Source organism: Nicotiana sylvestris, chromosome 4 (genome assembly GCF_000393655.2).
Source record: "Nicotiana sylvestris chromosome 4, ASM39365v2, whole genome shotgun sequence".
Lineage (NCBI taxonomy): Eukaryota > Viridiplantae > Streptophyta > Magnoliopsida > Solanales > Solanaceae > Nicotiana > Nicotiana sylvestris.
Window position 1 is genome coordinate 18,682,849 of NC_091060.1, and position 14,100 is coordinate 18,696,948.

At 34.8% G+C, this 14,100-nt stretch overlaps 2 protein-coding genes across 2 annotated transcripts; one reads left to right on the plus strand and one right to left on the minus strand.

Annotated features, from left to right (window-relative positions):
* The first annotated feature begins 1,666 nt into the window (after positions 1–1,666).
* Positions 1,667–5,358, plus strand: LOC104222344 (xyloglucan endotransglucosylase protein 2-like). Its single transcript, XM_009773571.2, has 4 exons — positions 1,667–1,956; positions 2,622–2,722; positions 3,414–3,607; positions 4,673–5,358. Exons 1-4 carry the CDS (start codon positions 1,779–1,781, stop codon positions 5,097–5,099), a joined length of 900 nt encoding a protein of 299 aa, XP_009771873.1. The 5' UTR covers positions 1,667–1,778; the 3' UTR covers positions 5,100–5,358.
* A 1,183-nt stretch (positions 5,359–6,541) lies between these two features.
* On the minus strand, positions 6,542–13,185 carry LOC104222343 (uncharacterized). The gene is made up of 13 exons (XM_009773570.2): positions 12,651–13,185; positions 11,107–11,244; positions 10,766–10,847; positions 10,545–10,621; positions 10,311–10,417; positions 8,918–9,035; positions 8,686–8,802; positions 8,489–8,580; positions 8,149–8,215; positions 7,972–8,050; positions 7,731–7,822; positions 7,174–7,317; positions 6,542–7,080 (listed from the first exon to the last, which is right to left on the minus strand). The coding sequence occupies exons 1-13, from the start codon at positions 12,993–12,995 to the stop codon at positions 7,048–7,050; spliced, it is 1,491 nt and encodes a 496-aa protein (XP_009771872.1). The 5' UTR covers positions 12,996–13,185; the 3' UTR covers positions 6,542–7,047.
* Positions 13,186–14,100: the final 915 nt, after the last annotated feature.

The window sequence follows — 14,100 nt, forward strand, 5'->3', positions numbered from 1 at the left end:
GCTAGTGTCAAAGTTAATGCCATGTGCCCTACTCTTCTATCAATTCATTCAGGGATCGTTTGGTACGAGGTATAAGAAAGTATATGGATGATATAAAAATTTAATATTACTTTAATACTTAGTTTGGTTAGCAAATTAGGTATAAGTTATTTCGGTGTTAATTTAAACATTGGTATAACTTATACCTTATAGAGGGTAGGGTAATTAGTACTGATATAACTTATACCTTCTTCTTAGAAATTATACAATTGTCATTCTTAATACAACATACCAAACAGTGAATAAACAACAATCCCAGCATAACTTATTCCAACATAACTTATACCGGCATAAGCCCTATTCCAACCAAACGACCCCTCAGTGAGTTTAACTTTTATTCATTAACGGTGTAAAAGAACTTCTATATTATCAGCTCGTCAAAAAATAATAACATTTAATTTTTATAAAAAGTATGATTAGAGATATGAAAAAATAAGGTAAATTAAGTGCTTCTAACAATAACCAATAACATACCTAGTCTTTGTCCCATAAGTGAGGTCTAAGGAAAATAGTGTATGTTTGGATCGAAAAAATTAGATGTCATGTGAACGCTAGTAAAGCAAACCTTGAACGACGATAAATCATACAACAAAGAAATATACCAAAAGATACACATACATTTAACGTGGTTCGGTCAACTGATCTACGTCCACAGCGGAGATGAACACAAAATATCAAGAGAACAACCTCACAAAGAGGCAAACACAAGTGACACACTAACACTTGTTTCGTAAAGTTCTCCCCCTGAACAAGACTCTCAAGCTCTCTATGGCTACATTGTGGATGTTGCTGAATGAGAAGGTCGGATCTTCAATTATAGAACTTCAAACCTTTTCCTACAAGAAAAATGACTAGCCAAATATGAAAGAATTATATTTTTCTTCTAGGAAAAGAAAAATCCAATTATGGTAAATATATTGTCCTTTCCTTCATAAGATAGAAAAACCAATTATGGTAAGAAAATCTAGATAAACATCTAACAGTGTATACGCAGATCTTACCCCTATCTTGTGAAGGTAGAGATGTTGTTTCCGATAAACCATCAACTCAAGAAACGCATGTAAAACAATTCATTTTTTGTTTTTTTTTTGTTTTCCACCCAGTATTCAATACCCGTATTGGAGCCTCAATATATCTGAATTCGCATTGCGTAAGACCCAATTAAGGGGGAAGCACTCTCTAACAGGATTTTTTTTATATTCAGGGCTCGAACTCGAGACCTCTAGTTAAGAGTGGAGGGATACTTCAACATGTTAAAATACACTTCTAATGTAAAACTATTGTACAACTGGCAGGGATTAGCTAGAGTATAGCTTACAATTTCGATCGAACCAATTAACTTTGAACTTTGAACTTATAAGCTTTAAAGCCGCTAACTATAGGTAAAAATACTCGTACCAAAGACTCAAAGAGTTATGCAAGTTACATGCATGTGCACGTGCGTCTGATGCCAGTCATTGACCTTTCCCTCTCTCTCGAAACTTTCGAGATACGAATGTGCATAAGATATTACATTAATCAATTGCTCATTAAATTCTATTCAGTATTCAGCTTCGACACTATCAAAGTTACAGTCCTTTTCACGTTAGGTATCTATATATAACAGCCTATGACTTACATTTTTCTCATCCCCAAAACAAACAAGTCTCCTATTTAGTCTCATAGCGACTGAATAAGGGTGTCGGGATTCTATTCGTCTCTGCTTCTGCTAGAGCAAATTAAATTAGAGTAGAAACATTATGGGGATGAATATGTTGTTGGTGTGTGTGTTATTTGTCGTAGGAGCCATGGCTGCTGCGCCAAAGAAGCCAATGGATGTACCATTTGGAAGAAACTATGAGAATACTTGGGCTCCTGATCATGTCAAATACTTTAATGGTGGCAGTGAGATCCAGCTCTTCCTTGACAACCGCACTGGTAAAATACTATTTCTTAGTGTATTAGCTTTGGAGTACCGTTAAAGTTTGATTTTCTCCGTGTAACTTATAGGTCACGGGTTCGAGCTGTGCAAGCAGCCACTAATGTTTGCATTAGTATAGACTGCAGTCTACGTCACATTCTTTAGGTTGCCATCCTTCCCGGACCCTACGGGATGTCTTGTGCACTATGCTGTGCTTTTTAGTGTATTTGGTATAACATAAGTCATTTTTCAGGAAAATATCTAGCATTTGAATATTAGAAAATATTTTCCACAGAAATGGGATAAATGACTTTGCTTTCTTATGAGAACAAAAGTGACTTTCTGCTAGATCTACAGTTAAACATTATTACTAATCTTTAGTATTCAAAATGTTCATTAAGGCCCTTACCGATTTGCTAATAATATTATTAATTTTAATTTAATGTATATTATTTAAAATAGATATTCGACCAACCAAACATTGGAACACAATTTTCATGAAAATATTTTTTCGAAAAATAACTTCGGTCATACCAAACACGCTCTAAGTATCTGCTACATCTTCTATGTAGAAGTTGTGTTATAGTTTTTTTGTTTTTCCTTATTTTTCTTTTATATTAATGTCAATGTGAAAGTATCAAAAACCCCAAAGTTCTGATTTTGCATTTGTTTTGGGACATAGGTACTGGATTCCAGTCAAAAGGATCTTACCTATTTGGGCACTTTGCTATGCACATAAAGATGGTTGCTGGTGATTCTGCAGGCACTGTCACTGCTTTCTATGTAAGTCATAACATATAGTACTATATTCGATAGCGACGCGAGGAATTTCTTCGGGGACGTACTCTCAAACTTGAAAGAAGTAAAAAATTTCCCGATAAAAAGTATACAAATATATGTTATATACCCCTAAAACCTAATATTTTACCTATATACATAATATAATATTTCGACGAAGGTTGATCAATTGACCACCATTGATAGGTTGTAGCTTCGCCCTTGAGTATATCAATATTGTATATTAATATATGCATAACATAATTGATCGATATCGCTTGACAATAATATAAAGTAAATATTAATTTGCGACAAAAAGTAAAGTCGTAAAAATTTCTACAGATCCCAACTCAAACTCATATACGAGTTAAGTTGTGATAATAAGCTGACACCACTTGTACAAAATAATAAGCCAAAGCCACTTGTATAAAATCTTATGTTTTTGGCTTATTTATTGGTTTTTGTTTGTCTTACCTGGGAATTATATTTACGGTAAAAATTTATCCGTATCGGGTGTTTATATCCAACCAATATATGTAAGACACATGTCTTTCACGCACAAATTTATCATTCACCATGATTTGCATGTTGATATGTATTCTTCACTTTTCGTTAACTAAGGTTAAAATGATTGATCGGATGTAAATATTCAATACAAATAAGTATTTACGTACGCTATAATTACCTTTATGTGCAGCTGTCTTCACAAAATAATGAGCATGATGAAATAGACTTTGAGTTTTTGGGGAACAAAACAGGAGAACCATATGTGGTACAAACAAATATATACACAGGAGGGAAAGGTGACAAAGAGCAGAGGATTTACTTATGGTTTGATCCAACCAAAGATTACCACACCTATTCTGTTTTGTGGAATCTCCACCAGATTGTGTAAGCTACTCTCTTTTCTATATTTTACTCCTACCTTTTATTCATTTTTCGAATTCGAGGGTGAGAGATTCTATCTGTCCTATCACAATCTTTGTTAATTTACTCTTACATTGACATTTGCTTCCATGTATTAGCACTAATTTTAATATTAATTTCTCAAAAGGCCATCAAACTTATGGTTTTTTCTACAAAAGACATTAAATTATTTTTTGTTATTTTAAAATCACTTAACTTTTGATTGGTTACTTAAAAAATTCATTAAATATGATCGGGATGCCATGTAGGCATGTCAAATCAGCTAAAGTAGGCACGTCATTTTGACTCTAGCAAACTTTGGACGTGTTTCATTGCGACCCCTTTATTAATTTGGCCCATTTTGACGCGTCCAAGTTTAACCCAACCCTTTCATTACCCATCTAAAATTACTGAACTTTTGGTTGGTTATAACTCATTAAATATTTTCGGGCCAAATAACCATGTCAAATCAATTAAAATGTCATTTTGGACGGGTTGGATTGTTTATCAATTTGACTTGTCTGACCCAAATCCGTCTATTTGACACCTCCTCTTGTAATAATTTATGATAAACAAATTAAGGGCATGCAATATTTGCTGAGACTTGAAATTAAACACTACGTAAAGGAGTCTTGGACCACCTATAAAAATTTCTGCTTGTGATCTATAGGCCACGGGTTCAACTCGTGAAAACAGCCACTGATACTTGCATTAGGGTAGACTGTCTATATTATACCCTTTGGGTGCGGTCTTTCTTCGAACCCTACGTGAACACGAGATGTTTCGTGCATCGGACTGTCATTTTTCTTGGAATTAAACACTATGAAGGGGATTGTTGGAGTAAACGGTAAAGTTATCTCCGTATGACCTATAGGTCACGGGTTCGAATCATGGAATTAGTCATTAATACTTGTATTAGGGTACGCAGGCTGCCTACTTCACACTCCCTTGAGGTGCGGCCCTTCCTCAAGTTCTCCATGAACACAGGATACTTCACGCACCGGACTGACGCTTTTACTTGAAAATTAAACACTTTATGCATATATGCAGGTTTTTTGTAGATGAGTACCCAATCAGAACATTCAAAAACAGCAAAGATTTAGGTGTCAAATTCCCATTTGATCAACCAATGAAGATATACTCAAGTCTATGGGAAGCAGATGATTGGGCAACAAGAGGTGGACTTGAAAAAATAGATTGGTCAAATGCACCTTTTGTTGCTTCTTACAAAGGATTTCACATAGATGGATGTGAAGCTTCAGTAAATGCAAAATTATGTGCAAATCAAGGCAAAAAATGGTGGGATCAAAAAGAATTTCAAGATTTGGATAAACAACAATGGAGACTTTTACGTAGAGTAAGGGATAAATACACTATTTATAACTATTGCACTGATAAAAAGAGGTTTGCAACTCTGCCAAAAGAGTGCAGGAGGAATAGAGATGTGCCAAGAAAATCATCAAAGAAGTCTCCTTAGGTTGCGACGGTCGTGCTCGTCTTAGACTTGGTCGTGCTCTTTAGGTCGGTCAAGCTCATGCGACGTTGGTACCAGTGAAAAATACTTTATTTTATTTTTTTGAAAAAAAAAAATTCTACTTAGGTTATGATATATTTATGTGTTTATTATATGCATGAAGGTTATATTCACAATGTTCAAATTATAGTGCCACACACACACACATATATATATTGTATGTGTTGTAAGGTTACAATCTCAATAATTAATAAATTCCTATATTTATTCAAAAAGGAAAAGTATTGCATATAAGGAGCTTCAATTTCCATATATAAATACATGATTATTCAATACTTAATGATGTTCAACATTTAGAGGGAAAATAATGAAAAATATTCTCCTCTACTTTTAGACTTCTTTCTTTGCTTGATAAATGTACGTATGTACATATTTTTCCCAAAATTGATAAATGTATATATATATATACCAATTAAAAAGCTTGATTGATTTATGCATTTTTAACTTTTTTGCTGAGATTTCCTTTTATGTAAACGCATACTATTCTCACTTTAAATTTGTTCGATTGTTGAACTAATTTTGTCTTTACATACAAGGGACCAATGTATGTTTTGGAAGATGGTGTCGATGCACCTACTTTTATACTATTCTAGTACTCTTCAAAATGACATTATATTTGACTTTACAGGTAAGTTCGAATAACAACAACAAAAAAATTATAATATGTTCAAAACCAACGGGAAATTAGTATTCCTACCAACTGCGATGAATCACCTAAATACTCAATCCAAGGGGTTCATCATCTACTATATGTATATTATAAAAAACAATATACCTTCAATTTTATTACTACTGTTATTTATTGAGGAATTTTTGTAAAGCACTACAGTTTAAAGCCTAATTACAATAGTAGCTATAATTTGCTTTATTACCTTTTGTAGGTACTGTTCAATTATTATCAACTTATATCACTTGTATTCAGACACATAACGAATATATCATAAATATAGAAATGCAAAAATATAGAATGCTCTTGTTGAGAGTCAAACTCAGGAACTCCGCTCACTAAGCGTGTGCTCCAATCAACTAAGCTACGAGAGCTTGTTGCTCTCTTATTTCAGTTTAAAACAATTGATCTTTTATTTCAAAACTACAGGTGAATTTGCTATAAAATTCAAATATAGTTGCGAGTGGCAATTTTCTAAAAATATAGGTACAAATGATTTTAGTGTATATGTTTGTTGTATCATGTAATTTTTCCTTATTCCTCTAATTTTGGTTAAAATTTATTGTTTTATGCTGTCGATACTCTAAATTTTTCCTCGGCTCTACCGAAAATGCGTATGTTGCTTTTGTTGTCTGATTTCCGACCAACCCCTCTAGCTCCGCCCATGCATCGGAATGTGTCCTAAACACAAGCTATATCAAACATGAATAGAGAAAAAGAGAAAAAAGAGAATCATATAATCGACCCCAACCAATCTGGGATTAAAACGTTTATGGCCGGCCAACAATACAGCAAGAAGCAGTGTAATGGGAGCCAATCTCATTCAAGCCTACAACTAACTACTCATACAGTATGCACTGCAGTTGCTATACTATCCGCCTTCCTAAGCTGTCGTCTCCAGCATCGACGCTTGAAAAATAACAAAGTCTTAACAGTTTAGCATAAGAGTACAACATCAGTGGCAATACCTCTGCTGCTGCTATGAGCAGATTTCTCATTCATTAAACCATGTTTTTAATCAATAAATCGAACTGATATATGTGATGCGCGTGTGTTGCTTGTGCACTCTTAATCTAATATACATATACATAAATTTACATATAGAGAGAGTGTCATGCGTCGGAGGGAGATAGTTGCCTCGACCTGCTTTAAAGCTCACTTTCGCAAAAATAATCAAGCATTGTGGATAAATGCTCAAGCCCCTGCATGCCAATTGTTTGTCTACTACTTCTTATGTCCGATACCAATCAATGTGAGCTGCGAAAAAATGAATAATCTAGTTAGAGGAAACTATTGAAAGATCACAAATTCATCGAATGGATAATGCTTAGATTCTAAGCATGTACTCACAACGTTATTGTCAGGCTGCCTCCAATAGAATCCCTGCAAAACAACAGGTAGGATGTTGCACGATACAAGAATGTAGATCAGCAATGCGTTAGTTCCCATCCATTTCAGTACTGTCGTCCAATGTCTATAACCCCACACATCAACCTATAAAAAGACCAAACCGTTTAGCTATATAACAAAAGAACGACATATTTACCAGCCCTAGCATTTCTGGAGTTTTTGACAGAAGCAACTAGTCTTAAAGGTGAAGTACGGAAAGGAAAAATATCGAAATAGTGCCTCAGAATACCAAAAGTATCCTTTTAAATGAGTGGTGATGAGAGTTTCCATGTATCTTTTCGTTCTCTCTCACTATAAAAGAAATGAACTTTTATATCAGGTGGTTGTCAACATGTTATATTTTCCATAAAAGACAACGGTGTTGGTTCTTTTATCAGAAGTTCTAGGAGAAGTCAATTTTTAAGATAAAACCAGCTACCAAAAAATTATTACAAAATTTTGACTTCATATTCAGATAATACACGAGGAAAGACCAGTAGAGATGTATAGTGTCTAACCATCATATAGACTGCAGTGAAGAGAAAGCCGGCGGCACCAGCAGTAACACACATATAACTGAAGGAGTACAAAACCTTGTTCATATGCATCCCTAAATGAAGTGAATGAAAAAGATTAGTTAATAGAAGAAACAAAGTAGATCTACATCTCAGACGAATACTGTATAGTTATTCTCTTACAGTAAACAAAAATCTGAATTTGTAGCATGAGAAAGAACAGAAAATTAAAAGAGAAGATTACCGAGGCAGTCACAAGTTAAACCCAACAGTACAAGACAAGAGGATGGTATCAACCATTGTTGAATTCTAACTTTATGATCCTGGAATACATTAGGACAGAGAGCAAAAAAATACATAAATTTATCGTCCAAAGAAAAAAATATAACACATCAAAGAGAAAGCAATAAAAAATGTTAACCTTGAAATGGATAATGATGTGCCCGTAATGCAAACCAATGAAGCAAGTTACAATCGCCATTAATGAGCTACAGTAAAGTAATATGAACTTAGTTCACAAAAATTCAACCAAAGAAACAGCAGAAGAGTGTGACAGCGGAAAGGGGCTTGACAGCTATGTTGCACGAGACTCTCCAAAAATGTCTGCGGGTGCGTGTCAGATCCTCCAAAAGTAGTGCATTTTTGGAGGATTTGACACGGTCGCGGCATCATTTTGGAGAGTCATGCGCATAGCTTGACAGAGCGGCACAACAAAACGATGTTTCTGCCAACATAAAGACGAGGAGGTACCAATAACAAACCTCAAAAGTCCTTCCGGGTCAAAAGGTGCTTGACACCATGATGGAGCGTCTAGAGGAAGGGGACCGTAGTCAGGGGAGTTGAGACTGCATTCCTGTTAAGGAAATAATCAAATATTTTAAACATCAAGGAATGCCAAAAATGGAAAGAAACAAAAAGAGAAACTCTGAAATACTAAGGACTTCGAGATGAAGTATACTTTTGATCGTCCATAAATGGGTCTTGTATATAAGTGCTGAATACCCAATATTTTTCGATCAATCGCTCCAACAGCATTACATGCCGGCCCAGTGTCTCCCCGTACACCACATTTCACCTTCAAAGAGAAGGTAATCATGTTAAGGAATTCCATCGCTTTCATTTGAGAAATGGGATGTGATCCCAGACTTTAAGCTAAAACTAAAATAGACAGCTAAACACAGTGAACTTACTAAGAATGTCGTTGTTCTGGAAGAGGATGTATCCATTGGCATCTGATACTCCCAGTCATTAACATATAAACCATAGAACAAAGAAAGGTATAAAGCCGTAACCATTATCGCCATGGCCCTGGAAACACCAAAATGAAGGAGAGAAAAAGGAAATGAACAAACGGTAGAGTGAACATTAAGCATAAAAAAATTGACAGAAGAATGTTAAAAACTAAGGTTATATGTGAAACTACAAAAGAAAATAAATTAAACCAAAAAAGAAAAGGAATACTTGAAGTCATTTATCTTCTACAACATATATATACACACACACACACACAAAAAAAAAAAAAAAAAATACTGCAGCCCATACCATTTATGGATATGGATTTGTCTTTACACAGACTTTAACAACTGATTGTTATTAGTAACTTGTTATATAATTTACTTTGAAGTAACTACTAACTTAATTTCCAAAATTTACATTGACAAAATCCTGTTAGATCTGAATAAGCATTGTCACGTCCCACTGTTTCCCCTACCAAGATACTGTTTGGACATACTAATGGAGCTCCTTTGCATTTCGACAACTCTAATGGTACTTGTCTCACCCTTGGGATGCTGATATAGGAGATTACCAAAGCACCAGTAGACAGTGAAGATTCAATGACTGTAGAAATTACCTTTTTCTTTTAACAAGGCATCTGTAGGAGTTACCTTATGATGTAGAGAATTGTCATTTGCTGCTATCAACACAGACCATTTAAAGGATTTCAGGATGGCACTGTTTGCATACACAGTCTCTCTCTCTCTCTCTCTCTCTCTCTCTCTCTCTCTCTCTCTCTCTCTCTCTCTCTCTCTCTCTCACACACACACACACAGCAGAATAATCTCTATATACTCAGCTTTTAGCATCCTTGATCTTTTATTTACAGATTCACTCCATTTATCACTTCAAGAAGCTAAAAGGTGTCAGCATCCACATTTACGTATCTATCTTCAATTCTGATGGAATGCTATGCGGACTAAGTACTCACTGTCCTATGGGCATTTTGTTAAAACGAAAAACCATATTTGTGGATTTATGCACCTGATTTAAACAGAGTAACCACATTTTAGTGCTGTGTAGCCATTGGGAATCATCCTCGAGGCTCTCTGTCAATACAACAGTTTGCTATATAGTATAAAGTTTCTCTACTATTAGATTTCGAACAGTTCGTGACTTGAGGACCATCTTCTAAACACAATCAAAGTTTCACCACCAAATCGAGCTGATTTTATCTTTAGACAATAATATGTTTTGCACAAGATAAGTGAGACAGATTGGTCAAAAAAAGTTAGTAACGACTACCTTTAAGTGACAAATGTTCGGATAATCTTTATTGGACAGAATGGTCAAAGACTCGGAACTTACCATTGTTGATGGTATCTCTTCAACAAAGATTGTCCTGAATTGACTTTATTATCACCCTTAAGCCAAATTTCACACATCGCTGCCAACAAAAATGATATCCCAATTCTCTGGGGAAAAAAGTTCAAAAATAAATTATCCACTTTAAGAACATGAAAAACACAAGTATAAAATATAACATAGATACAAATATAATTATCATTTATTTCACCACCGTCAAGGTTGATGAAACCATACCTGCAATATACCCATCCATCTGATTTTCTCAATGTCCACTCCATAAGTTAGATTTTTGAGACCATGAAAATAGCCCCCTGCTTATATAATACAAAAGCACGTCAGATTCATACTTGCAAACCACGAATCTGATAGACTAAATAATAGCTTGCCGCTTCCTGACAAACCTAACAAACAGCTGTCGAAAGATATTAAGTTAAACAGATGACTAAGAAGAGCACCTTGAAGAAAGAGTCCAAGGATTAAAAGCTTAAGTCCGCGGTGCATTGCTTTTCTAGTCGCAGTCAGTCTGCAGGGCAAATTCTGTAAACCAAAAATAACTTATATAAGCATAAGTAGCAAAAATATATAAAACTCAATACATTGGATTGCAAAAACAAGCTCCTGATATAAAATCATACAAATTCCCTTCACATCTTGATTCACAACTGTCCATTTACAAAATATTTAGAGATAAAATTTGCTATAAGATCAATATCCACATTTTTGCTTTGGCTCAAATAAATAAATCTGGCTACAAAACTAAGTTTACTAATCCGACATTTGTGTTGAAAATATATACCTTGTATGCAAGTGCAAGTGACACTCCAACAATAAAGAGGAAAAATGGCATCACAAAATCTGCTAGGGTTATGCCGTTCCATGGTGAATGATTGATAGCAGGATAAAGTCCACCAGCGTATTCCACAAATATCATTAACTGCAAAAGTGTAACCAAAAGCAAGAGAGGATAAGATGATAAGCTTTAAAAGAAAAAACCAAATTGCTCATTCAGGTTTTAGGAATTAGTTTCACGTAAACAATAAATGGGCAATCTTACTCCCTTTTTCACACGTGCATAGAAGAATTATCTGTTGTTATATTTCCCTCTTAGTAATTATTAACATCTGTCAAGTCAAATAAGACTGGCATCGTTTCCTAGTAACCGTGCTCAGTTCCATCTCCCCTTTATGCAATTTTCTCATCACTGTCCTATAACCTCCAAAATGGTAAATTGTGCTGAATTTCCTCGATCTTGCTATGATTGAAACATAAGACCTTTTCTTGAAGCCATTAGGTTTTAAGAATCACAATATCTTAGCTTTTAGTACAAAATTTTAGACATGTTTATTAAGTCTGAACTAAGAATCTCCTAAAAAAACTGTTCATTATTAAGAATAATGGAGTGCGTTTCTCCATTAAACTTCTGCTTAAAAGTCAAAATCTCTTTTTCATCAAGCCATCATATTACGTCCTAAACATCTATGTTGGCCGGACTCTCCGAAAGTGTTACCGCACCCGTGCCGGATCCTCCAAAAATACACTAAATTTGGAGGATCCAACACGCACCCAACTACATTTTTGAAGAGTCCGAGTAACATAGCTAAACATCACCAAGGTCCCTACATGGTCATGTTGTTTCAATTCAAGAAAATGTAGACCAGAACACCAAGTCAAAGGATAATGATCTAGCTTTAAAGCTATCTATGCTGTAGTATGTGAGCTCCTGGAGCAACTAGCATAAACAAATCACAAGTTGCAGGCCAAAGTTGAAGGAACCAAACCAAAAAGCTGTGAACTTTAAATGCCTCAAATCCAAATAACTCCAACCCAAGAAAATGCCAAAACAAGTAAACCAAAAATAGACAGAGTCAACAATACGCACACATTGAATCAATCAACTATAAGCCTCAATGCCAAACTAGTTCCCCTAGCTATATGAATCCTGTATATACCTAGTAATACACACATTAACAAAAATTAAAAAGAACAAAGAATTAAAAATTCAATAAAAATGATAAATGAGAAAAAGACTAAGGTGATTTCTTAATATTTCGCTAGCGGAATAGTCAAGGTGCGCCCAACCTGACTCAAGTGCCGGAGCCACATAGCTCCAAGTGGTGTCACCGGAAAATTACGCTATTTAGATAGGTAAAAATTACTTTTTTACATGTGTGTGTGTGTGTGTGTATATATATACACATACATCCATATTGCATCCCCTTGACTTATTTGTATACTAACTTTTCAAAATCTTGACGCCCCTTAATAAAAATCCAAATCCTAGCTCGGCTACCGGACACCACCGTCATTAAAAAACAAAAGAGGGTAAAATGAGAAAATTACCGCAACAGTGATACCGCGAAAAATGTCAAGAGAAAGAAGGCGGCCACTTGCACTTCCACTTGATGTAGTACTGGAACCAATCTTTGGCTTGGTGCGAAAATGGTGGCCAACACAATCGGCACTTGATTTGGGCAATGTCGTCAAATTTGGAGATGTCAAAGCAATCAATTCCAAATCATTATTCTCCTTTTGTCCATCATTTGTAATAACATCAATTATCCTATTCGGCGAACAAAAATTCTTAACTTCTCCTTGCATTTCCACATTATTTTCCCCTACTTGTTGTGGATCCCATCTTAATCTTGGTACCTCATTCTTCTCCCTGATTAACTGATAAGATCCCATCTCCTTTTTTGTCTATTTTTGCAAACTTTTTTTCTTACGCGTTTTCAGATATAGCCATTTTCACTACTCAAACTTGAAAAAGAATATCTGGTACAAAATAGTGATTTGATTCTTGTAATAGTAATAAATCTGCAATGAAATCTGCAGGTGTTTAATTTGTTTCTAAAAAATGAGGATAAAAAGAAAAAAATGTATAATGGGTATGAGAAAATGAATAAATCAAGAATTCATACCCACCAAACATAAAAAAAAAAAAATGAAATACAAGAACCAGCACAGAAAAGAACAACAAACAGAGGATAATAAATGTATCCCTCTCCTTTAATTTCCCACCCTCTGTATATTACCAAAAAGTAAATGGTAAAGGGGGCACGAATGTATATGTGTGTGTAATAAATAGACACATAAGCAGAAATATACAGAGAGAGAGAGAGAGAAAAAAAAGAGGGGATGAGAGAATGGTAAGAAGAGGGTGTCTCGGATTCTATATATAATAATGCTTCAACTATTAAAAATGGACAGATATTTTTTCTCCTAGGAGTCTACCACTTTGGTACTTTTGTTCCATGCGAATAAAGTATTACATTCATGTCTCTTATAACAGTCCAGTTCCTTTATAAGTACTATTGTATATAATATATATTTATAACATAAAAATTAGTTTCAAAAATAACTTAGATTTTTATAGTGAATGATTGTTGTATAACGATATTGTTATAGAGAGTTTAACTGTATGTTGCTAGCTGAAAACATTAAAAGACTACATATAAGATGTATAGATCTCTTAGTACAATGAATTTAGGTAAAACCGTGCTAGCGATGTGAGCGACATACAGTGAATCACCAAAATTGACCTTTAGATTGTGATAATAGGTTACCTGAAACTTGATTGGGGGTTGGGGGAGGGGAACACGTGGATCGTGGTAGTAGGCTATGTGTAACTTATTTCGGGGGTTGTAGGTGTGCGAACAAAGTTACACATTAATAGCTGAAAAGATTAAGAGCTTACTAAAAAGCTTAATAATGTGAGGCCTTTTCAGAAAATCATACGGGTTTAGCCCAAAGCAGATAATATCACATCATACTCAAAGTATCTATGGGTTGG

What these genes read in the sequence shown, in the direction of transcription:
- LOC104222344 (XM_009773571.2), top strand. Translation starts at nt 1,779, where the DNA reads ATGGGGATGAATATGTTGTTGGTGTGTGTGTTATTTGTCGTAGGAGCC. An exon ending in CTTCCTTGACAACCGCACTG is followed by an intron (nt 1,957 to 2,621) that starts GTAAAATACTAT and finishes TTTGGGACATAG; the next exon opens with GTACTGGATTCCAGTCAAAA. An exon ending in TGGAATCTCCACCAGATTGT is followed by an intron (nt 3,608 to 4,672) that starts GTAAGCTACTCT and finishes GCATATATGCAG; the next exon opens with GTTTTTTGTAGATGAGTACC.
- LOC104222343 (XM_009773570.2), bottom strand. Translation starts at nt 12,995, where the DNA reads ATGGGATCTTATCAGTTAATCAGGGAGAAGAATGAGGTACCAAGATTA. An exon ending in TTCGCGGTATCACTGTTGCG is followed by an intron (nt 11,245 to 12,650) that starts GTAATTTTCTCA and finishes ACACTTTTGCAG; the next exon opens with TTAATGATATTTGTGGAATA. An exon ending in GATGGATGGGTATATTGCAG is followed by an intron (nt 10,418 to 10,544) that starts GTATGGTTTCAT and finishes TTTTTTCCCCAG; the next exon opens with AGAATTGGGATATCATTTTT.